The sequence below is a fragment of the Dermacentor albipictus genome, chromosome 1 (assembly GCF_038994185.2).
Source record: "Dermacentor albipictus isolate Rhodes 1998 colony chromosome 1, USDA_Dalb.pri_finalv2, whole genome shotgun sequence".
Lineage (NCBI taxonomy): Eukaryota > Metazoa > Arthropoda > Arachnida > Ixodida > Ixodidae > Dermacentor > Dermacentor albipictus.
In genome coordinates this window covers 321155107-321180076 of record NC_091821.1, presented here as the reverse complement: position 1 = coordinate 321180076, position 24970 = coordinate 321155107, and the positions used below count along the sequence as shown (strand labels likewise).

Below are 24970 nucleotides of genomic sequence, written 5' to 3'. Positions count from 1 at the left end.
TCCGTTCGCGGCTGCTGGCTGCGTAACGAAGGAATCTCGTCGCAGATAATTCGCGCAGAAGGCGCCGCTGCGCTCATTTTACCTGACAATAATATCAGAACATAACGAACAGAACATAAAAAATTAAACAAAAGAACACATTTGCAAAAGGCGCAAAGCTGTGTCAGTAAGGCAAATTGGGAAGCAATAACTAAAAAAAAGGATACGTTGGAGTTGGGGAAGAGCATACGTAGGTACAATAGGCAAGACGGCTAGTTATTTTTCCCCGACATGGTTTACGGTCAGTGCCATAAATTTTGTTTTCTGGAAGGCTATTCCAGTTCCTGGAAGGATGAGCTTTTCATTGTAGAGGTTCGGGTGAAAATGCGTGCTGTTGGTCGACTGTGGTTTAAGCGGGTTGATATATGCTGGGGCATATTTAACAGGGAATGTCTAGACTGCGAATGGTAAAAAAAACAAAAAGAAACAAAGCAGTTACGAAATCGGAGATGATCCGCCGGGAGGCGAGCTATGGTAATTCAAGTATATGCTTTAGTGCGGTTACGCTTATCTCACTAGAGTATGGGAAATCTATAAACCGAGCAGCATGTTTTAGCACTGCTACTCTAGGTCAGATGTGAGATATATGACTGGGGAGGGCGCCAGATAGATGACGCGTATTCTAGGTGCGGATGTACGGATGTTAGGTATGCTATTCTTTTTTTTTTCTTTTTACATGATGCAGTTTTTAGGTTCCTTTTAAAGATATTCACCGGCTATTACGACACTGCCTAATGCGAAATTTGAGCGCAGCTCTATAAAGTTGCGTCGTTGCTCAAAGAGGAGGAGGAGGAGGTAACAACTTTATTGAATAGTAGGAGAAGGGGTAGCTATGTCATGGAGGGAGGCTAGGTCGAGGACCAGCAGGCTGCAGCTGTCGCCGCCCATTCCGCCATCCTAGACTGATTCTTGCTCTAGACTTCTCAGCGTTCTCTCCAATTCCTCGGGTGAGGGGGCTAGTTGTAGGAGCTCTTTCGGGGGTGGGTGGCTGTCGCACCCCATAGAATGTCATTCTGACCAACCTGAGCTTAGCCCAACGAACCTTGGCTAAGCCGCAAAACGTACACGTCGACACGCTGTCATAGGATGACCGTTAGTCTTATGGGGCTGAGCACACTGTGCGTTCGGACTCTGCACAGGGCCACGGCCGCAGCATGGAGTCGGGTAGTCTTTGCCGACAGAGGCGATCTCCGTAGCTTAGAAGCCGTTTTTCAGGGTTTTCCGGGCGAGCCTGTCCCTCCGCCCGGTTAGTAGTTGCGCGGGCAGCGAGGTAGTCAGCTTCGTTGCCGGAGTTTCCCTCGTGACTGTAGGGGCCCAGAGAAGCCTGATAAAAGTTTAAGAACTGATCGCGTTCAGCCTCCTCGTGGAAAAAACGAGTACTTACCGGCCACTCAGCAGGACTTCCGTGATGATTGCCACGGAGGTTATATAAAACAGGAGTGGCAGTCCCATCCGCCGCCTACGGGAGCGAGGTGTAGCCGGCGGCTGCCGTATTGCTAGAGGCAAAAGAGCGCGGCTCTTGCAAATGCGACCACGGCCCGCTGTATACGCGCGGCGCTCGCTCTGTTTACGGATTCGCGATGGAGAATACAAAGGAAACCCCTTTATAACGTATATCAGTGCGCACTTGCGTATCACTGCTGTCGATAAAAAAAAATATTCCTGCGTCGATTTATTGCCGCAGGTTTTGAGAAAAGCTATCAGCGGGACCCTTCGCCAATCGCACTTGCTCGCTTGGTTAAATTATGAACGGTCTTCTCACACAAACTAAGTTTCTGTGATGTGAGTGCGTAATGAATATTCAACACTGTTTACACCCTGTTTACATACTGTGTTTGGCATCCTGAGCAAGTTGACAGTCATACGCTGAAGCCAGAGTGTGAGTCATGAACTTAACTGTGGGCGTTCTTCCATATTTCGAACGTACTCAGAAAAATTGATGCCACTCATCCACCCCGTTTAGAACTTCCCGGGGAGCACACAGCTAGCTAGTAGACGTCTACCTTCCAACTTGATCTAGCTAAGGCCACAGCTGGTATAGCCGTCTTTTGCAAGCTGTACTCTAAACTAGCCCTCTACCAACCAGCTGATAGCTCGAGCTACCAGCTGGTTGGTAGAGGGAGCATTAGCTGATCAGCTAATGCTCCCTCCACTTATGACTAGTGGCCATCTTGGGAAGCACTGCTGTAACTGCGGTGTAGATATTCAATGTTCAGGCTTCTTTCGGTTTCGCGTGTGCTATAGTTACCTCTAATTATAATGTTTAAGATCCCGGAAGGTTGTAATCTTATTTCACATGTCACTACAAAAACACAAGCAAGGCAACAACAACAGTAAAATTTTCACTTGGACTGTGGTCAGTGTATTTATTAATTAATCCTCAAACCAGATCAGCCGTTGTCATCATCATCATCATCACCACCAGCCAATGTTATGTCCACTACGGGACAAAGGCCTCTCCCTGCGATCTCCAATTACCCCTGTCCTGCGCCAACCGATTCTACCCAGGTGAAAATGTTTTTACTTCCAGCTGGATTATGGAACTGGAAATTTCACCCAGCTGGATACTTTTCTAGCTGGGAAGGCAGCTGGAAAAAATCCAGCTGGGTGAAATTTCCGGTTCCATAATCCAGCTGGAATATGTCCCAACTGGAAGGCCTTCCAGCTGGATCCAGCTGCAAGAAATGCCAGCTGTAATTCAGCTGGAAGAGGTTCCAGCTAGAATCTCCAGCCCGGACTGTGGGTCTACAGACCCACAGACCGGGCTGGCACACAGCACCGGTCGCCATGGTGTTGAGCCTTGGCAACAACACCATGGTGTTGAGCCATGCTTAGGTGAAATCCCAGGGTGTAAGCTCGAATCAAGCAGGATACAAACTGGCCAGAACTCGCATGGATCTTAGCTTGCTGTCGCAAGTCACAGTTAGTTCCTAATGTGACTGGACGCAAGACCAACTGGTCCGGTGAAAATACATGCAGCCAAAACAGCACGGTGCTGAAACTTGCAACCATTTATTTGAACACTTGCAGCAAGGATTGCGGAAGCATATCTTGCATCTCCCTCAAGATGTGGAATACACTTGCACTTCTCCTTGTACCCCATCTGAAAAAAATATTTAGACATAGTGAGTGAAGTTTAAAGCAATCATCACTTTAATCCACTCAGTTCTAGTAAACAGTGACCTTTACCAAAATCACGTGGATTGTATCAACAGCCTTTGGACAGTACCACGGTTTACCTTCATCACAGACCCTTCTACAGTTTATGTGGCGCAAGGCCTCAACCTGAGCTCAGAGGCTCTCAACTTGAGCTGCAGAAGCTAAGAAGCTATGCAATGATTGTTAAATTGTTTAGCGCCATTGACTGTGGCTTTAGTGCAAATAGAATTCAAATGAGCTCATTTGTATTTTGAACTAGGCGTGTGATGTAACTCAACAGCCTCCCAAGAAGCATTTCTCTGCTGAATAACACAGGAGCTTGAGGGCCAATCTTTTTATATTATTGTTGTTTTGCACCAATTCAAATGCCTGCCATTCGAGGCAACGTGTTTGCGAGCACGCACTTGCAGTGAGCACGCACTTGCATAAATGTGCTTCTATTGCGTTGGGCAGATTGACATATACGCACTAGTATTTAATAGACGTACGTATGTGCAACATTGGGTACAAACACTGCACGGCAATATATTCAAGTGGGCTATTGGAGACAAAAGGGGCTTACGCAAACTGGCAAGCACTTCACATATGCTGCGTGATAATTTTAAGTTTTATGCAATTTTTAACAAATCGCCTGTTGAAGATACCGTAATTCTATTCCTTGAGCTGGATCCTTCAGAGGAGATTACTTGCACGAAAAATCGGAACACATATTGAACAAATTTTTAAAAATTCAATAACGAACTTCCTAATTTATTACATTACGGCACATATCGCAATATACGAATTGTAGCCATTGAGATTGCCAGGCGTATCCACTTGGACTTACTTTCCAGAATGACACCAGTTAGAAATATGTGTCATCAAACTCGCCGTAAAAGTGAATGAATGAATGAATGAATGAATGAATGAATGAATGAATGTTTATTTTGACAGAAATAAAAAATTACAAATAATCTCTGTCAAAGAGGCTGACAAAAAGGCACGAATGCCTGACTAAGTGTCAGTCCCCTTCCCCGACCCATTCCCAGAGCACAAAACACTCAAGCACGCAGGGTAAGCATGGTACACAAAGTGGATGCATACACAAAAAAATGAAAAGTACATGAAATATGTAACAGAAATACTGAATTTGATTTGTGTACAAAAGAATGCACAGTCATACCTGAAGCGACAGCAAATACATGTTCACTTTTTTTTTGAAAATGTTTAGGGACGGTGATTCATTTATTATAGTGAGTAAGCCAGGGTGATGATTCAAAAAATCTGCAACTATGAATGCCTGCTTTTGCATGCCGTAATTGGTACGGATCTTGCCTTTGGTGTAAGTTAATTGCCTTGTGTTGTATTTATGTTCGTTCGGAAGGTATTTTTTAAAAAAGGCGCTTTCATTGAGTCTTACCTCTTTAAATATTGCAATGGCTGTTTTTTTGTTAATAAGGTTTTCTAATGTTAAAATACAATTCTTCTTGAAAAGAGGAGCGGAGTGGCTTCTATAGGGCGCATTGTTGCATTGTTGGTCTACTTACTTTTTTAACAAAACGCTCTTTTATGTATTGGAGCACAAAAGTAACTGGAACGCCCACTTATTCGTCTCACACTTTAGTAAATAATATATCGAAACTGATGTAATTCTGGAAATTCATTTAAGGTGGATCCATCTTGCAAACTCACAGGCTACAATTCGTACATTGTAATATGTGCAGCAAGGTAATAAGTTAATTTGTCAATTTTTGCTAATTACTTGAATATGTCTTTCGATTTCGCATGCTAATAATGTCCACGTCTTCGAATAATTCCGCTCAGCGACAAGAATTATGATATCTGCCACAGGTCATTTCTACCAAATTCCGCAAAACATAAAAATGATCAACCTGTATACGAATATCACGTATAGCAGGGACCTATGATATCATGCTCAAGCGTGCCAACATGCAGGATAAAATAAACATTAACTTACGCTCAAAACACAAGCAAGTGAAATAATTACCTCCAAATTGTAGAATCAGGGCTGGAGAAAACGGTGCTCTTCGATCCGCACTGGTGAATCACAACACCACAAAGTACAGCAATAACAACCGTTGATAGCCGCTTGCCTGTACTTGTAACACCGTCCAGAGAAGGAACTGTCCAAAAATAATTACTTCATGCGCAAGATCATGCAGGTTCCTCACAAAAACTTGATCACACGCACACCCGAGAGGCTCTCGTTGTCTCGCGAAATTGCCTCGCCGTGACAGTTTCCGCCATGTGCTGTACGAAACTAGGGCCCCTGTGGCGTCGTCACATTTTTTATATTCGGCCTGCCTTTGTAATGCTGCTCTTTGCTGTGAATAAAAACCCGAGCTTTTCTGAGAAATACTGATATTGCAATAACACGCTATTATATTATTATTGGTGTCAAAAGAGCACATCAAGACAAGATACGAGACTAAAGCTCCTACGTATTCAACAAATATGGCGGCGATTGTAGTGGCGTCGTGCAGCAGGAAAAAATAGGAGCAGCGGTCATTGCAGCCTGAACTGCTGAAGGTGCCACGTGTTAAGGCTCTTTTTTGTTAGAGAAGGAATTGCTATGCTGTAAACACTAGCCGTTTGCGCAACGGCTCACCATGACCAATCGGGCAAGCTCCTCGCTAGACGACGTCGACAATGTAGCAAGATAACACAGCAGTGTCGACCAAGAGCGCGTCGCTTTTGTTTACTACAAGCAAGGTTCAATAAAAGTGGCATTTTTCCTGGAGATATTTTTTTTGGCAACTCGATCACACAGGACACTTTAGATTGCTATCGATCCCGATCGCGATCAAAGGTACCCGGAGTGACGAGCATTTCCATGCAGTTCATGCAATTACGATTGTTGTCACAACACGAACGAATATATATATATATATATATATATATATATATATATATATATATATATATATATATATATATATATATATATATATATATATATATATATATATATATATATATATATATATATATATATTGCTGCTGCAAGAGTAAAAGCTCTTTGTTCTTATACAAACACCACCTAGGGCTAAATATGGGCATGTTGCAGATACAAAAAATGTCTTAATGCAAGTGGGAATTAGGCTCCACTTTCCAGTCGATAGATTCTACTTCCGGCTGGAAAATGCTCCATCCAGTTGTTTCCAGTTGGAAGCGCTGTTTCCAGCTAAAAAATGCTGTATCCAGTTGTTTCCAGCTGAAGCTGGAAAACTTCCAGCTAGCAGTGCTGCTTCTAGCTGAAAAACCAGCTGAGGTGGATTCCACTTCAAGCTGGAAAGTGCCATTTCCAGCTGGCTCTGGAAAATTTCTAGCTGGAAGGGCTGATTCCAGTTGGAAACCTGGCTGGAAAGACCATTTCCAGATAGAAATTCAGAGCACATTTTCATGTGGGTAACTAGCGCCTGCAAGTTTCCTAATTTCATCATCCCACCTAGTCTGCTGCCGTCCTCGACTACGCTTCACTTCTCTTGGCACCCATTCTGTAACCCTAATGGACCACCGGTTATCTAACCTACGCGTTACACGACCTGCCCACATAGGCATATCTACCGGGGGAGCAAGGGGGACACTTGCCCCCCTCCCCCCCCCCCCATTGGCTTCCGACAAACTTCATTTAGATGAATGTTTAGAGAATGTCTTGCTGGCCTAGTTGCTGCAAATGATTGAACAGGAAACCTACGAAACATAAAGACGGTACGCAAGAGAAGTGGTCAGAACTAGCACTTTCAACTTTTCCCTTGTAAGTCCAGCGCTCATCGTGTCCACGTGTTCTCCTGTATACGAGTTTGTCTCGCTAGTTTCACCCATAAAAATGCAGTCGCTGCGCGGAATGTACATGGTACAAACAAAACCGAGGGTGTCGTCGAACAAGCACATCGCACACGTGTTCGAGCACAACCTGAGACCGCTGCAAGCCAACGGCAAACAAGTAGTCCACACATGCGCTACATAAAAGCCGCACGCAGTGGCACGGCAACAGGTATTTATAGGAGGCAAACGTAAATTTAATGCGCGTATCTTACGAGCGCCTTCCCAACTGTTGTCAACTGAAGCAAACGCACCCACGACGTACGAGTCCTCTGAGCATCAATTGAAGTCATAGCGCTGGATTGACAGGGACATGAAAGACAGCAGGACGTGCGCTATCATGTCCTGGTCACTCCAGCGCTATGACTTCAATTGATGCAACGAACCAACTAGCCACAATACCTGCACTCCTGGAGTCCTGCGCAGATGACGCGAGATTATAAGTGACACGTTATACATGGCGTCATCTTTACGCGACTGGTGCAGCTATACTGAAGCGTTGCTGCCCTCGGAAGGCATTTCGCAATCACTTAAACACTATTTCAACAAAGCAAAACCAATAAACACGGCGAACATGCTCTGTGCTATGCAACGGCCGCGGCGACCGGCATCGCTTTTGGAGAGCCACCTCCACTCCAGAAGTTTTGTTTATCGCGCGTCAACGATCTTGGAGGCCATGCGCTTCGCGTCGCTCATAATACGCTCATAGTTTCTCAAACTCTATGGCGTCGCTGGCGTCGCGGATTCACAGGCATTGTATGCCGCGAAATTTCGATTAAGCGGAAACTTCGGACAGAACAAAAAGAGAAAGAAAGAAAGAAGGAAAAGTGCAACAAGTTATATTGTTTCTACCTCTAGTTTCTACCAGACGTAAGCTGCCATCTGTTCGTAAAAGACGTGTTCCCCAGTGGTTACCTCACTGCGTCCCATTTGACCGTCTTTCGCTACGCCACTATCATGGATTTCACAAATGATAATACAAATGAATGCGTTGAGGATGACAACAAAGAGGTAGCGTTCATTTGACCTTATATATAATCGCACGTACGCGATTTTGCGTGTTCACTCATTAGGGTCGATCTAACTATCTCAATGCAGTTTCAACGAAATGTGCTGGAACAAACGCCGACCGTGTCCGCTGAAAATCACGCCCTCGACAGCGAAGGTTTCCGTTCACAGATGTCGCCTGGTATGAAAAATAATACAGCATGTGTCGAATATCTGGATACATTTATTGTTTTGTCGGATATGTGTCCAACGTTTCCAGGTGCAGATGTGCGTCCAAAAGAACCTGAAACTGTTGGCGCCAGTGCCTTTTCGTTCGTGAGGCCGGATGAATGTAAGTGGACTAACAACATGAATAATGAATGACGTGAAGGCTCTTTCAACATTATACGAAACTCGCCAATAGATTTCACCATGAGTACATCGCAGTAGCATAACTATGGTGGCTAGAGGGGCATAGCATAACATTCTCCAATGCCATAGTTAAACAAGAGCATGCTAACCACATTAAATATTATAGTGCAATGTTTTGTACCTTAATACCGTGTGACTGTCAGCGCATATGACACTAATGGCAAAATTCACTTGATAAGAGTAACTGTAACTTGCCCCTCTGACAACTGGAGGCATATAAGCTGAACATCAGTTATCGTCTACCCCAGTTGAGAAGTATACGTGTGAAGATGCTGTTGCAAATGAAATAACTGCGATAATGTTTTTTTTTTTCATAATTTTAGTATGCGGAAGATTCAACCAGCATTGACCTGCCCATTCCTTTTACTTGTGCTCGCGTCTGTACGGAACCATGCACTAACTGACCCAGGAAACCACACTACTATACTTAATTTCTCATGTTAGTGATGTGTGGCTTGTAGTGGCCACTTTGCATATGGGAGGAAGTAGGATTAGGCAGAACTTTCTCTCCCCCTTTTTTTCTATTCCCCTTCTCCCTTCCCGCCAGCATAGGGTAGCCAACCGGACTCTTGACTGGTTAATATCCCTGCCTTCCTTTTATCTCTGTCTCTCTGGATAGGAACAAATTAATTCGGGTGAGCTCAACTGTTTCTTGGTTGGCACCTAACTTTCCTGAATGGGAAATACACCTTTAAATAATATGTATGTGGAGTCGCATTGTTGCTGGAACGAATTGAAATTTGACAACGCACAGCCCAAACAATGTTTCCACACAGCTGTGTCACTGCAATGTGTGTTTTTTATGTAACTGCTGTAGAGGAGCCTCTTTTTTATGCATGTCTGACATTGACATAGGTGATAATGAGGCTGAGTCAGAAGAGGAACTTGAAGGTTTCAATGGTGGAAATGCCTCGATCGAGATGTCAGCTGAACGTAAGTCATATTAATAATAAACTATACACTTTTCTTTTACATTGCACCTAAATGCTGATGCCTTGAATTTCATCCACTTCTGGCTGCCGTCTCGCATAACTTTAGAGTGTCAGGTCAGTGCCATGATAATCATAGTACATATACAGGACAGTACGAATGATGCACAACAAACAGCGAACCCATCCACTCAAGCCGCCTTGATTTTATAAAGAACAATCTTCTTTATGAATTTAGCCCCTAAGCCCTCAGGCCATGTGCAATTTTTAGGGGTTTCCGAACATTATAAATTTTAATTACGAATCGAATATAATTACCATTCAATTTCTATATGATCTGAGAATGTAATGTTCGAAATCATCAAACATTTTCAGGAAAATTTAAACTGTGCAAAAAAGACAAGACATGAGCAGAAACATAGGCACAGTTTAAAATTTGGCTGAATCTATGAACTGACTAGCCCAACGACTTGCCTTACATTAGGTATTTCTTTATTTTTAAATATAAACGACAAAACAATTATTGGAGTCTCATAAAAGGGACACAGGTTGATCAAATTGAGGACTGTTCAGAATGTCTCTGTTGCAGGAGAGCCACAGTTTTTCGCCTAGGCACCTTTTCCTGAATGAATGCATGGGGGGGGGGGGGTTAACTTTTTACAATGATTTTCATGAATTCAATAAGAATGCCTTGCTTTTAGGAATCCTATTACAGATTTGTGATCTCAATTTAAGCAACTTATAATTCAAAGAGCAGAGCCGTTGAAGGCAAGCATGCTGTTAGCACTTCAGTATTAGTTGCCACAAGGACATCTGTGCAAATCATCTATTGCTGAAGTGAAATAAATGTCCTTGATACAATAGCCCAGCTTCGGCAGATAACTTTTAGTAGTGGGTCACCACCACTAGTCGAATGTCACTATTACAGATTTGTGATCTCAATTTAAGCAATTTATAATTCAAAGAGCAGAGCCGTTGAAGGCAAGCATGCTGTTAGCACTTCAGTATTAGTTGCCACAAGGACATCTGTGCAAATCATCTATTGCTGAAGTGAAATAAATGTCCTTGATACAATAGCCCAGCTTCGGCAGATAACTTTTAGTAGTGGGTCACCACCACTAGTCGAATGTCATCTGTCTAATTCCATTGCCCTAAATTGTGGGCTGGCCTGATATCCGTCATGTCAGTCAATGACCGAATTTCCTTTGCATTCTTGCAACGAAAGTCTGCAAAGAACCACAAGAAAAACTGCTTCTGTAGTAGAAATTAGTGTTTACAAAACCAGCAACTAAAAGTAGTCACAATAGCAATTTCAGGACATTAATTCCCACTTCATTCATGAAGTGCTCATGAATGAGCATGTTCTGAATGAGCTGCACGTGAAGTCTGTGTGTTTGATGCAGCACAGTAGTGTGGTGCCATCTGGCATGCATTCAGCAAATTACATTTATTGTCTGTGAAATATTAGTTCACATCTTTGCATCATGTCATGCCTTTAAATCATTTTTTTGCATGATTATTCATATGACCCACAAGAAGCTTCAGACAGGATTACACAAATCAGTGCCAACACTAAGTTTAGCTTGCTATCTCAAGTAAAATGTTTTGATTTTGCCTCAGTTCAATGATCACTGGCCTCTTCTCAGCTGCTTAATTTCCTTAAAATTTTAATTTTTTCTTAACTCTTCTTCATTTTGAACATTTTGTTACAGTAGAGGCACATTTCATATGCGATGTCTCAATCATTTCTATGTATTTTGCATTGCAGGCCTTGGCAGCCGGTTGTGCAAAATGGTTGAGACAATGAATGAAAATTTGCGCAAGATGTTTCAGAAGAGCGAAGAGAGCATTCTACGCCTGACAGCGCTCCGAGATGCTGTGTTGCAGCATGAGCAACAGCAAGTGCAGAAATTTGAACACGCCAAAAGGATGCTGCTTGATGTCCTGGGGAAGTATTCAGAGGAGAGTGAGTAGTTGGAGTCATTGTGACAGCAAACTTTGCTTTTTCAGCCTTCTGTGAAGGACACACCATATTATTGTCATGGCTGGCATCAATGCACACCATTGCACACTTTATTTGGGTGCCAGGTCAAGCACTTCAAGTTTTTAGCTGGCCATTTACATCAAACATGTACTGCGTGTATCTTGAATACTTGGAGTTAATAAAGGAGTAATACCTCAGTATTCTTTGACATCATGTTTTAGCACTGCGGAAGCAACATAGTTTCAAAGATTTCTTTTTTTGTCAAAGTGAATTTTAAATGATTAAGATGTTGAACCACATATGACACTGCCCCATCTTAAACCAGTTTTGCACTAACTACATTTTCCATAACATTCAGACCCCCTATATATAAGTACCTGCATTCTAGTAAGAAAATATTCTGTTTCAAGAAATTATGTGCCAGAAAAAGTTCTTTTTTAATACTGCTTCGAAAAAAAAGCTTGAAGTTTCATAATGGTGAAAATAGCAAAACAATGTTATCATATTTGGATCTGCGCAAGTGAATGTGATCACAGAAAAACTAAATAAGATATAAGTGCACCTCATTAATTGGTATATTGAATAATATTGTCTATAGCGGAGAACAGGACTGACTACATGCACAGTATGAACCACTGTGTTGACATGACATGTAGCAAGCAAATGTAAACAAATGCACTGTGTTAAATACAGACGCTATTCCTTGATACATCTTCAGTATCATTCACTTTATTCATTTCTCATAATGAAATTGTGCAGCAGGTAATTATGTGGGGTGATACATGAGTAAAAATGGTATTCACGAGGTAGTCTGACAGACAGAGGCTGTCATGTAATGGAACCAGTGCTAAACATAATTCAGAAGTGATTAATTATGTGATTAGAATTGATGAAACACCATGTACATGTCAGATGCTTCTTTATAATGCTCTCTTTTTATCAATAAATAACTACGAGTTGCTGATTTTGGGTACAACCACGAACGAAAATATCAACAAGCTTGCAATGTTGTAAAAGCGTGTGGTTTGATTAATATGTAAGGTTTTATACCATTTTCATACTGAGGACCTTTTCTTAAAGCATAGTATCATTAAGGTCAGTTCTATATAGACTTATAATTTGTGTCACCAGTACACATTTGATATAGTCAACAATACTAACATGCTATCAACACTAGTTGGAATGGAAGCCACCATAACAAAATATAATGCACGCAAACCGGAAGAATGGCAAATAAAAAGTTGCACAAATTGTGACAGGCACATGCTGCAGTTATTGCTACCCACATTTATAAATGCAATTAGTAGAGAACAGCTCTTTTACATCTCACAAATGTCATTAAAAAAACCAAGGAGAGTATTACTGAAAGTAATAACATTGGCATAAATTCATACATTTGTGTGAAATTCTTGCGGATTGTTTATTTCATTTTGCTGTTTATCGAAATAGTGTTTGTATAACTTTTTCTGACACATGACATGCATAAGTATGCTTTGCCTGAATGTGAGCCATGTACACTGCACTGTATATTTATTTTCTTTCATTTTTTCCTGTTATAACTACCATTATGTCGACGTGTGTGTAGGATGGCCAGGTCCTCTCATACTGTTTGATCAGCTTTTACTCCTGGTCTCCCACAACATTGTTGCAAATAAACTCAATTCAATTTCTTCAGATATTAAGATGCAAGTATCTGCAGCACAAGCTGGAACTCATAGCTGTCTACTTGCCTCTGCCAACTGTCTGAAAGCAATGAAAGAAGTATTTTCCAACTAAGCTACAATAGTAGTCAAATGAGTAGTCTGTGTAACCACTTATATAGTGTTGTCGGGAGAGTCTGGTGGTGACATAATCGCATCGGCATAGTGTAGGTTATGGCAAGATAGTTTACACTGGATTATGCAGCTGGTGATGTTGCACCTTTGCTCCGTTGATACTCTCAGGAAATATGCTTACACCTGCACAAGTGGCAGCTCCTACGTGAGAACATCAACCAAGGATGACAGTCAGCAGAGTATAATTTGCTAATTCAACATGTATCAATGTCACATGCATTTGTCATTAAAGAAAAAGAGTCAGCTGCACTCCTTTGTCAATTCATGGTACCAGTTACAGCCAGTAACTGCCTACTCCTTGTTGGACTTCAACCAAGAAATGTGTGATGGCCTTGTGATTTATCTTTGTGAACCTTGCGACACCACCGCACCTCTGAATAGTTGAAGTTGATTTAGAGTATGGGTGTGTTTCAAGTATTTGATATTGACAGTGGATTCCAACATCATCATTCTGAGTGTGAGGACAGGCCTGTAACAGCTATAACTGTCAAAAACAAAGAAATGTGCATTTACGGCAGACTCATATCTTGCTACCAGATGCGAGGATGAATCTGTATTATTGTTTCGGGGCATTATGATGCAATGTTTCATGGAATTCGTTATTAGCATCGTCCCTGTACATCACAAAAATGCCTGAAGAGTGCAGTGCAAGATTGAGCAAATTAGCACACTACCCTGTTAAAACAGACCATGGTGACTTATCAGTTGTTTCTTCAATAACAAATGCTCCTAATATAAGGTTTATTTTGTACATTTTATTCTGTTCTTAGACTGACACTGCTTGCATAAATGGGTCGGGTTGCATGTGCCCTGATGAACCAAAAACTTGTTGTTGACCAGTCCAATATTTCACCTTCGTAACCTGTTGATGAATGTGCCAGGTGTATGTTGAGGCAATAACAGAACTATGCAGTGCACCAACATGCTCAATTTTTAACCCTTCTGCAGGTCTATGTTTAGGCATTTCAACCATGTGAACAAAGTGGCACTGCTTCACTGGTGGAATATCAGCTGCGACAGGATGTGGAACTTTGGAAGGGTGTGCGTTTTGGTATTGGTACAATGCTCAGACTTAAATTGCATGCTTTCCAGCCAGTGGCATCTGCTCCAGAAATGCCAGAAAGATGAGACAGGGAACAGATGGGCCACGCTGCTCAAGCACAGTCGGTCTTTAAATTTTCAGTAGAACCCATCTCACGATGACTGTTGATGTTAATGCGATTAGCATTCAAGCAATGCTGCAACTCACCGGATTGCTGAAGACACCTTTATGTACACTCTTTAATGGAGGAAATCAGCCAAGAATGTTAATCGCATTAATGCACCCATGGGTCATAGCAGACCACAGTATCTACACCTTCGGATGCCACAAAGAAAGCTTCACTAAACATGGCCTCCCAACTGTACCTAGCCAGTTTTGTACCGCTGGCCACCACAGACCACTGCTTCTACACCTTCGAATGTCACTAGAAAGCTTCACTATATGCGGCCTCCCAACTGCTGTTAGTTTTATCCCACTGGCACTGTAGAATTGGGGTTCAGCATGTCTGATTTCGAATGAACTGCGACATCATTGTGCAGGTGTCTTTTTAAAGTGTAAAAATGTTTCACTGTCAGCTCGAAGAGCACACATTTTCATTTTTATCAGTCAGAGATGCAATTTTCTTTTTTCATGAGCAAGAGCAATGTTTCAATGGCTAAACAGCAGAAGCATGCCAAAGGGGGTGAGGTAGGCTAATAATGCTAATTGCATTAATAACTGGAAAAAACCAACAGGTTTGTGTGTCCGTCCATCCAGAAGGCATCTATCCACCTCAGTAAAAACTTTTTTTAGCACACAGAGAGAGAGAATCAATTTTTGTACTGAGCCCTTAGTGACGGTTGGTGCGCGCTGGCACCAGATGGGGTGGAACCTTCTTTTCAAGTCCCATATGCGTCCAGCAGTTCCTGGCCCCTAGCCGCCAGCGCGAGCTGGGTCGGTAGGTCGGGGCTGGACAACAAGGTCCCCATCGCTCGGGGGTGTTGGGGCTGGGGAGGGTGGGGGTTCTTAAGCTTAGTGCACGGATGTGTGCTAGGGTGCCTTTTGACCGTCTGCAAAAAGGGCATCAAGTGTCATGCTCTGTTGGGAACATCTTGTGCAAGAGCACGGGATGCGCTAGCGACCCCGCTTGCATGTGTCGCACGATCGTTTGCTGCATTCGGCTGAGTTGTGGATGCGGACGGGGAAGCCTACATCTGCCGCTTGTGTACATTTGCACGATTTCTTTGTAACTTGTCACGGGGTGCGGTAGCTCTGGCTCGTCCTCGGCCCGGATTGACAGCTCTCGGGCATAGCGCAAAAGTTGCCGCCGTTGCTTAGTTTCTATGGTGTTGGGATGCTAAGCACAAGGTCACGGGATCGCATCCCAGCCACTGCAGCTGCATTTCGATGGGGGCAAAATGCGAAAACACCCATGTACTTAGATTTAGGTGCACATTAAAGAACTCCAGGTGGTCCAAATTTCCGGAGCCCCCCACTACGGCATGGCTCATAATCAGATCGTAGTTCTGACACGAAAAACCCTATAATTTAATGTTTTAGCACACAAAAAAGAATGCAGGACTGAAAGGGACAACACGGGTGCAACGCTACTATGCACTTAAACTACAGAGCCTGCTCCACGTGCGAGGGTTCCAACATCTTCACATATTTGGGCCAATGGAATAAGACGAATGACGTTCGACCAGCAGTAGTGACCTACTACTCAGAGTTATCTGCTGAAGCTGGGCTGTTGTGTTAAGGACATTTATTTCACTTGAGCAATAGATGATTTGCACAGATGTCTTTGTAGCCACCAATACTGAAGTGGTAATGTCATGGTCGGGGTAGTTGGAGAAGTATGGGAGAGGCATTTGCCCTGCAGTGGGCGTAGCGAGGCTGATGACGATGAATGTCATGGTAAAAAGCTGTGAATTAATACAATCTGCTTACCTTCAACGGCTCTGCTGGAGCTGTGAATAGTGCTCCAGTACTCTGTCAGGCATACCGGAGCACTATTAATGCATGAGCTATGGGTAGTATAGTAGGCATGTAAATAGTTCATCCAGATATTGACTTATTTAGGTACAAAAAATGCAAGAAAGAAGAAAAAAAAGCAGACCTTAGCAATGCCTCTAGCACTGAACTCTGCAACAACAGCAGGCTTGAAAGCTTACACAGTGTAATCCTCGCCACCTGCAGTATTGCCTGTTATGGCCTCGAAATATCCTCGCCACCTGCAGTATTGCCTGTTATGGCCTCGAAATAAGTGCCCAGACATTACCACTCTCAGAACCTATGTTGGGTACAACATTTTGCACAATTTACAAAGAAATATTGTTGTACAATGGTGCAGTGGTCAGTGCATCTCACTCCAAAGTGCACAATGCAGCAGGAATACAAGATTCAGTCCCAGTGGTAGGCATATTTTTCTAATGAAACCACAGAACGCCATGCACTCTTCTGTTAGATGGTTTGGATGGCTTATGACCTATGGTTTTGTTAGATGGTTGGATGACCTATGAGGCGACTATGTATATAAAAATATTACATCGTGATTTATTATTCTAGTGTGCAGAAAAGACGCACTCACTGGCACTACTGTGTGGCTCAATATGCGGTACTATTTGAACTGGTTTGCTGGGGCTTGAACTGTCTACAGCACAAGCAATGTAATGTAATGGTAGCGTTTTCTTCACCCCATGGTGCGATTGAAGCTAACGACAACAATGTGGCCTGACGACACGACTTGACAACGGCGGCCACCAATGTCAGCATAGTGGAAAGAATGGATGGACACAGTAAACACAATTCTAAGCCTTTTGAAGTAGGAGCATGATTGACACAACTAAAATGTCTGCCCTAGTCAATAACAACTTACATAGTTTTTGAGCCCCTATAAAGTTGGACCTGGCATAGCTTTTCAAGATAATTACGCATGAACAAGCTTTAGATTTTACGAGAAACTGGTACTTCTGTTATCAAAGCTGGCTCTAAACTTATAAGCGCTATAATGTAGTGCGCTAGGAGTCCTTTCTTGAAACTAATGATGGGGAACCAAGGATATGAAGTGCTAAGTCAGTACAACTTCATTCAACGATTTAAAGGTGTATGTAAATTTTCATATTTCTACCTTTAGTCGCAACACTGTGGTTTAGCCCGTATGTCAAAGACTATTACACTAGGAACACATTGCAGATTGCCAGCGATGAAAATTGCATTCGAATGCAGAACTGTCTTATTGATGGTGTGCTAATGAATCCACCACACGACAATGAACTCTGAACACCATGATGTTGCTCCATTACGAAAGTCCTTATACCTTCATAAGTGCTTAGCTCTGGACTACTTGCAGCCTCTGAAGATTCACTCAGCTTTCTTGCAAGACTGATTCGAAGATCTAAACAAAGCAATAAGCTTCTCCCTTTTTCTTTTTCTGAAAAAAAAAAAGTGTGCATTTATTCCTAGCACAAAGGATGGCGTTACAGAGACTTCAGACGCGCAAGTAAAGATACGCAGCCGGAAATGTTCCTTTTAATCCATCCTGGTCTTGAGGTACTTGGTGGTGACCTTATCCTTCTCGATGACGTGCACAACGCCACCCCAACCCGAGCTGGAGTCCCTGTCAAAGGCGTTCATGAGTGCCTGCGCAGTGGCCTCAAAGAGTTCGTCGGGCCCCATGTCGGGCTCCCACAGCGTCTCGCACATGCCGTAGCACTGCTCCTCGCACGTACCCGAGACCACGAAGTCAGTCGGTTCATCGATGCAACCGATCAGGTCCATGACGCAGATGTAAGGCTCGTTTGTCACGGGGTCGAGGCCGGCCACTACGGGCTGCACGAAGTACGGACCGAACCGGCGCTCGTACAGCAGGTTGGAGATGACCGAGCCGAGCGTCTTGGGCGTAATCGAGCGGCCTTCGCGCAACTCGTACAAGTTTATACGAAACTTGAGCCTCTGCGCCACCGTCTGCGTGTCGGTGGCAAGGCCCGGCAGGCCGCAGTAAAGCTTGGGGCCCATTTCGAAGATACGGTCGAAGTCCAGCGCAATGGTGTGGCCACGCGCGCCGAGACGCCGGTCGGCTGCGATGGCGACGCATCCTTTCCCCTTCATGGCGAGCACGACGCCTCCGTTATAGGACATTATACTCATCTTGTCGGCTTTTGGTTGTACAGTGCGACTGAGGAACACAAGGAGCAAGGCAAGGTGACAGCGACTCACAAGTTGGCAATGACTCTCCAAAATCCTTTTGCGAAAATGGTAATCCAAAACACGCTTTTGAATTGGATTGGTTCTGTCAGCACCCACTAGCCGAACCGCGTAATGCTGCGTAAAACAACCGTATCGCAACTTTGACCTGTCTGAACTACATTATCTCATGCGTGAAGTTTATAATAAATATTATATAAGTTATAATAATTGTTATTACACATAAAATTTTTATTTGGTCGCAACGGCATGTAAAGTACGATGCGCTGTGTTTAGCCGAAGTTGTGGATTCATTAAGCCGATAACGACAACTATGCCGATCGGCCATTCCCGAAAATGAAAGCTATGGCGGATGGGCCAGAATGCTTTTCCCTTGGAAGTCTCGTTAGTTGTAAAACTTGCTATGACCAGGTTATCGAGGGAGAAGTGTTGGCTTTCGACCAGCAGACCAAGGCTCTCATGTTAAGTATCCTTTCAGGAAGCGTGCTGCATGCGCTACAACTTCGGCCACTACCTCCGGTAAAGAGAAAGTGGCAACGTGCTTCTCAAAATCTTGCCTTGGGATCACGAGTGTGCAAATAACAATTATGCGGTGCTCCTCTTTATCATGTTCTTAAGCTTATTGTCGCGCTCGTCCAAGCAGACTTATTTATTTGTGTAGTCACTTTTTTTTTTTTAACTCGAGAGCATCGCCGAGTAGATGCTACGTTACTTGTTCCCGGTCTCGGCGATGCAATCATCTGACGCGGTGCCCTTAGCGGCGCAATGCATTGCGCGTCATGTTAACCTAGGCTACTTAGCGTAGTGGGTCACGTACTCTTACTGGCTCTTCTTTTCGGCGTAACTTGGTCTCAAAGTCCCCGGCATCTTAGACTTCCCGTTCCTAGTAAGAGAGCTGTGATGTCATGCCTTTACGCGACAAACTTTAGTGCCTGCGTAGCGCGTGGTGAACCGGCACCATCGTAGCGGTTATCCTTTGCTCCCCATGTATGTTTTGTTGCTTGGGCATGTTCCCTGTTGCAAGACAATCCTGTAGCGAACGTTTTGCCAAAACGTTATGTGTGCATGGCGTATTGACATTGTCCGCGCGCTGTGTCACTTTTTGCATCATGTGCTGTTCCTTGACGTGCCTGCCTCAGAGTGTGCCAGCTCTAGCGGGAAAGCCAATGTCAGCGACATACGCATGGTCAACCTCAACTTTGTCTCTGAGTTGACCGTGAAGAAGGAAGCCGCGTCCAGCCCGCTCACGCCTCCGCAGCCCCTAAACACAGAAAAGGTGCGTCAAAGCAAGGGCTTTGTGCCGGTATCGCCATTGCTGCGATGTGTTTGGTACTTACTTTCGTAAATTGCATAGATGAAAAACCGTTTCGTCTTAGTGTTTGCAAGAACGACCGCAACATTCTTTACAGCAAAAGTAGTCTCTCAGCTACACCGATCTCTAACGATTGTTGAAAGCAGAACAGCGTTAAGCACGGCTGTTAACTTTTATCACCAGCAGATTGGACAAGGCAATACTGGCTTTTCAGTCTGTCATCATGCAGCACTTTTTATCATGAAGCATCTTCATCAGCCGGAGTGCTGTCGTAACATTCTCATTGTTTACATCATAGCTAGGCCAGTTAGCAATTCAGATTTTATCACTGAAAGAGAGTTGTCTTTAACATCAGTAGCATGCGTTACTGTGGTGTTGCTGCTTGCCACATCTACGCTAGTCTGATGCATTACCAGCTTCTAGAGACTGTGAAGGAGCATGTTTACCTAGGTCAATTACTCACAGGGAACCGTGATCATGACAAGGAAATTCACAGAAAAATAAAAACAGGTTGGTGTGCATACAGCAGACATTGTCAGCTCCTGAATGGAAGCTTACCATTATCATTGGAATGGAAGCTTACCATTATCATTGAAAAGGAAGGTGTACAATCAGTGCATTTTACCGGTGCTGACATAAGGGGCAGAAGCTTGGAGACTGACAAAGAAGCTTGAAAACAAGTTAAGGACCACGCAAAAAGCGACTGAACGAAGAATGCTAGGCATCACGTTAAGAGATGCAAAGAGCGGTTTGGATCAGAGAGCAAATGAGTATAGCTGATATTCCAATTGACATCAAGAGAAAAAAAATGGAGCAGGATATGTCACGTATAGCTTGGTTAACTGGTGGACCATTAAGGTTACAGAATTGGTACCAAGAGAAGAGAAGCACAGTTGAGGACGGCAGAAGACTAGGTGGGGCGATGAAGTTAGGAAATTTGCGGGCGTTAGTTAGAATCGGTTGGTGCAGGACAGATGTAATTGGAGATCACAGGGAGAGGCCTTCGTCCTGCAGTGGACAAAATAGGTTGATGATGATGCATTACCATTTTGGAAGCTTATATCCATCCATTGAGCAAAAATGCATGAGTTATTGGAAGAGGGGCACTTGAAGACTGTGCATCAATTCTCTGAATGCCTTATGTTTATATGCACACGTGCACAAAAAAGCCAGGAATGATGACACCATTGTGTGCTGGAATGGGTTCGTTGTCTTTTTGCCCATTTGCAGCCATCTTTTGCTGCACAAGATGCCTACATAAATTGTCAAATTTTTGAGTTCATTGTTATTTTTTTTTTAATGGCAAGGGTTGGCTAGCCTTGGTCTGTCATTGCAATAATGTGTAATGTTGCAGGGTCCGTATGAGGAACATGAAGGTGCTGTCACCACCCACCTCTGTTCTTTGTAAACTTGGACCTCTCTGCAACAGGGAAAATTAAAGCTTGAGTTTTTGCTGTTTCTTTTAGATGTTTAGGTCACATGTGCAACCTGTGTCGTATCGTTCATGTAACGCAGCTCAACACAAGAGCAAAGCAGAACATAGATGAGCGGCAGCGTTTGGCAGCTGCCATCTCTGCTGGTGTGTCCCACGATGGCATTCGCCTTTTCCTGGCGATACGAAAAACGTGAGTCACCCGGTGTTCTCAGTCTTCTTTGCATTTAGGCTAAGCATGGTGTATTTTTCAAGGCATTGTGCTTTCATTTTCAATTTGCTTGTTTTAGATATCCCCAATCTTGCAGCTTCTATTTGTGATATCTGTGGCATGCTTACTTTAACACAAAAGCATCAGTGCACATTGTAGAAGCACAGCCTAGAATCAGAATGTTTTTTGCATTACTTGCAGTTGGAGCTAATTGATGCATGGCTGAAAGGCTTGTTTATGCCAAATAAATGTTAACATTTTTCACTAGGGCCTGAATTGGATAGTGAATATCTCATACTACAGTTCATGCCTATAATGATTGCTGAGTGCGTAACTTCTGTACCATACTTTGGGTGTTAGGAAACCCAGGTGGTCAAAACTGATCCTAGAGCCCACTAGTACAGCACCTCTCACATCTTTTGTGCTGCTGTGTTTGTTTGGGACATTGAATCCAATCACTCTTCAAGTAAATGTGCATTCATAGAAATAGATTTAGGCATCAGAGCATGCTGTGTGGTGTGCGACCAGTTTTCTTTGTTGCTTGGGGCATGACAGCAGGTAGTCCTCTGGTGAGGTCTTAGCTTTCAAATTTGCTGCTGAGGCTAGAACTGACCTAAGTGATCGTATCTGCTCTTGTTTTCGCAGGATTGATGATGTGACGTGGCAGGGGAAGAACATAATTGTGATGAATCAGGTAACCATCGTGCCACCTTATCGGCCAGAGAACTGCAAGGGGAAATCTGACAGCGACGCCAGCGTGCTGCATGTTCGCAAGATTGTAAGCAGCCACTTGTACTTCAAGCAGCCCATGCAAATGTTGTTACCTGGTCCCTCCTCTGCCTAGTTGAATGATCTGAGATGTGGCAGCCATAATTGGCTTGCTTGTTCTCAAAATGTGTTATATAAAGTTGCTTGCTTTTTTTCAAACTTATTGTGTGCTCTTTGTGTGGTCACAATAAATTTTTCTTTCTTTCGTTGAGCTATTGTGTAAGGTATGGCTCAGAAAAGGCAGCAGGCTGCATCGCATGCAGCCTTTATATACACTGGTAATGTCTTCGCTCATATTTTAAATTATGCAACATGCAAGGTATGTCCCTTGTCGAAAAAATTGAAACAACTGTGTGCATGTATTCTGGTTGCCATGCTCATGGAGGTAATCCCTAAGCAGCACAGCCCCGCCAGCTGAAGCACAGGAAACAACAGTGTTTATTCATCCATGACAAAGTTCAAGTACCCACTACTAGCATGCACTCTTACTACACTTATTGTTGGCCATCTGTATATACTAAGTTCCTTTTGCCAACAGTACTACAACTGGCTACCTTGCATTAATCCTGCAAAATGCTGCATAACAAAGTAAAATATCTGAGTACATTTTTGAAAAACACCTTTTTTTTTGTTTTTGAAGCAAAACACTTGAAGGGAAGGAGGGGGAGGGTGCACAGTAACCTTTTATGAATGTATCTCTTACACAGCTGCCATGTCTGCTTTGCAATGGTGCGTCTTGTTGCCAAAGTTCACACCGAAGTGTCAGGAATGTGGCACTCGAGGCCGATTGCAACAAGCTATAGACTGTGTTATAGACCGTGGAGAAATTGAGTTTCTTCAACCAAACAGCACATTCATTGGCAATTGTGTTTGAGGGGATTGGGAAGTCAAGCCCTTAGTCAGTGTCCTCTGACAACTACACTGTTTCAAAGCTCTGGTGCCGGATGCACCCACCCATCCTTGAACCTCCACTGTACAGGGGTTCAAGGCAGCATTGAGGGGAATGCCGAGGACAATTGTAGATTTCAGAGCGAATTGCTAGGTGGTGGTGGTGGTGGGGGGGGGGGGGGGGAGTGCATCTCTTACATCCCATTCCCATCTCAAATTCCTGCCTTTTGAACTGCCAGCTTGTCATGGTAAAAATACATGCATATCACCATGGTTACCCTCAGCCGCCTTGGGACTGCTACTACCAGCATGCTTGCAGGAGCGGTGGATTAGTGAAACTCATCGTGAAATCAGTCTACTGCTGTTTCCACTTTCTTTTAAGCACTCACTCACTGTTTCCTGATGGCCTTTTGCTCTGCTTGCAGGTTGAGAAGCATCTTCGGGATCAACAAAAACAGGGCCAAGGGACACGTCAAACCTCACCAACACAACCTTCAACGAAGGCCTAAGCTCTCTCCCTTTCTCACACCTACCCTAAAGCCTGTCTGCCATTGTTCTTTTTTTGTTCTCATGCTTTTTCTTGTTACCTTTTCTTCTTCTTTTTTCATTATATTTGCAGGTTTTGTTTGCTGTCATAAACCACATTTACAGTCATTTGCCACAACTATTGGATTTCTGTTTAACCTTGAGCGGCAGGCCTGATTGTTGTGCCAGAGAATGGCCATGGTGAATGTGGTGGCATCTGGTTTGCGAAAAAAAAAAGAAGGAAATACTAAAGAAAAGTTGCTTACGAAAATTCTTACTCACACGAGCTCATGGTGGCACAGCCTGCACTGCTCCACATGGTGCTTGGCGTTTTTAGCTGTTTTGCACAACCTAAATTGCATGAGACAAAAGTGACATACTTAAAACTCACTGCATTGATTCTTAACAAAATATATTTCATCCCTGCCGAGTTTTCAGAAACTTCTGTCAAACTGTTGCCTTGTTGCTGCAGGTGCCGACTACACTTAAAACATGTTCTTGCAAAATGTACTGATGGTGTTGGAGTGGATTTTGTTTCTTACCAAGCTACATCTGTTTTTACTGAACCTACCATCACAATATTTGGCATTTGTGACAAGCTGAACATGACTGAAAGCCAATACCCTAAACGGGTCTTACGGTGTTATAGGTGGCAAACTGTAGTTTAAGCTACCGTTTGCCGATGAACTTTTGCCCCAGGGCAGCATTACATTCCTACCGTCTGTTGTTCCCATCTCATTTTCTTGTTTCTTTCCTCTTCCTGTTCCCACTTGTGTGTTGCTACCCCTCCTCCATCTTGCACTGAAGGGTACCACTCAGAGATGCCCAATTTTTTCACGAATCGAAGATGATGCCGGATCTTTGTTGTTTATGCAAAGCTGCAGCTTCAAGCAATGCTTGTCAGTGCAGAGGACAAGCTAGTGGAGAGACCTGCCTTGTGATAAAGGCAACAATATTGTGAACAATTTTTTTTTTTTGTATGTGGGAAAAATGAGGGCAAAAGTACTATAATGAGATGAAGAGCCAAGGGAAAACAAGTTGACCCTGAAGAAAAAAAAGTATCTTGGCAATAAAACATGAAAACTTGTCATTTTGTACAAGTGTCTCACTCGAAGGTTCACTTGTAGACTTGTAAATTGTGCTTGTAAAAAAAAGTTGCCCACACCATATGGCCCATTTGGTTGGAAAGAAAAAGCGGTGTTCCTCAAGCTCGTCTAAACACTACAGTGCTGTACAAGGCTGATAAATTAGTAGGTCACAAATGTAGGTGGGTAGTTAGCAGCACGCTTTAGCCGTTGTGCTAGATGCTTCAAGCACAGAAGTGCTTCCCTGCCAAGTATCTAGCGAATTTGTCAGAATCTGTAGTGCTAAGCTAGCTGCAGAGGAATGCTAAAAAACCAAGATTGCTTAGCACTCG

The 24970-nt window shown here is 43.4% G+C and overlaps 3 protein-coding genes and 1 long non-coding RNA gene across 4 annotated transcripts; 2 read left to right on the top strand and 2 right to left on the bottom strand.

The window, feature by feature from the left end:
- Positions 1-3035: 3035 nt before the first annotated feature.
- On the bottom strand, positions 3036-5425 carry LOC139057362 (uncharacterized). Its single transcript, XR_011512718.1, has 2 exons — positions 5186-5425; positions 3036-3142 (listed from the first exon to the last, which is right to left on the bottom strand). It is a non-coding gene; the product is annotated as an uncharacterized lncRNA (long non-coding RNA).
- A 2328-nt stretch (positions 5426-7753) lies between these two features.
- LOC135919358 (uncharacterized) lies at positions 7754-11555 on the top strand. The gene is made up of 5 exons (XM_065453118.2): positions 7754-8034; positions 8122-8212; positions 8291-8362; positions 9298-9375; positions 11140-11555. Exons 1-5 carry the CDS (start codon positions 7981-7983, stop codon positions 11343-11345), a joined length of 501 nt encoding a protein of 166 aa, XP_065309190.1. The 5' UTR covers positions 7754-7980; the 3' UTR covers positions 11346-11555.
- A 6066-nt stretch (positions 11556-17621) lies between these two features.
- Positions 17622-18530, bottom strand: Prosbeta3 (proteasome subunit beta type-3). Its single transcript, XM_065453169.2, has one exon. It carries the CDS (start codon positions 18358-18360, stop codon positions 17743-17745), a length of 618 nt encoding a protein of 205 aa, XP_065309241.2. The 5' UTR covers positions 18361-18530; the 3' UTR covers positions 17622-17742.
- Positions 18531-18717: 187 nt separating this feature from the next.
- LOC135919382 (protein LSM12-like) lies at positions 18718-24643 on the top strand. The gene is made up of 5 exons (XM_065453167.2): positions 18718-18883; positions 19557-19693; positions 21245-21354; positions 22018-22150; positions 23454-24643. Exons 1-5 carry the CDS (start codon positions 18754-18756, stop codon positions 23535-23537), a joined length of 594 nt encoding a protein of 197 aa, XP_065309239.1. The 5' UTR covers positions 18718-18753; the 3' UTR covers positions 23538-24643.
- Positions 24644-24970: the final 327 nt, after the last annotated feature.

Excerpts from the sequence above, each read along its gene's own strand:
- LOC135919358 (XM_065453118.2), top strand. The coding sequence starts at position 7,981 with ATGGATTTCACAAATGATAATACAAATGAATGCGTTGAGGATGACAAC. Across the intron at positions 8,035-8,121 it reads TTGAGGATGACAACAAAGAG|TTTCAACGAAATGTGCTGGA; the intron begins GTAGCGTTCATT and ends ATCTCAATGCAG. Across the intron at positions 9,376-11,139 it reads GATCGAGATGTCAGCTGAAC|GCCTTGGCAGCCGGTTGTGC; the intron begins GTAAGTCATATT and ends TTTGCATTGCAG.
- Prosbeta3 (XM_065453169.2), bottom strand. The coding sequence starts at position 18,360 with ATGAGTATAATGTCCTATAACGGAGGCGTCGTGCTCGCCATGAAGGGG.
- LOC135919382 (XM_065453167.2), top strand. The coding sequence starts at position 18,754 with ATGAAAGCTATGGCGGATGGGCCAGAATGCTTTTCCCTTGGAAGTCTC. Across the intron at positions 19,694-21,244 it reads AGCCCCTAAACACAGAAAAG|CTCAACACAAGAGCAAAGCA; the intron begins GTGCGTCAAAGC and ends CATGTAACGCAG. Across the intron at positions 22,151-23,453 it reads TGCTGCATGTTCGCAAGATT|GTTGAGAAGCATCTTCGGGA; the intron begins GTAAGCAGCCAC and ends CTCTGCTTGCAG.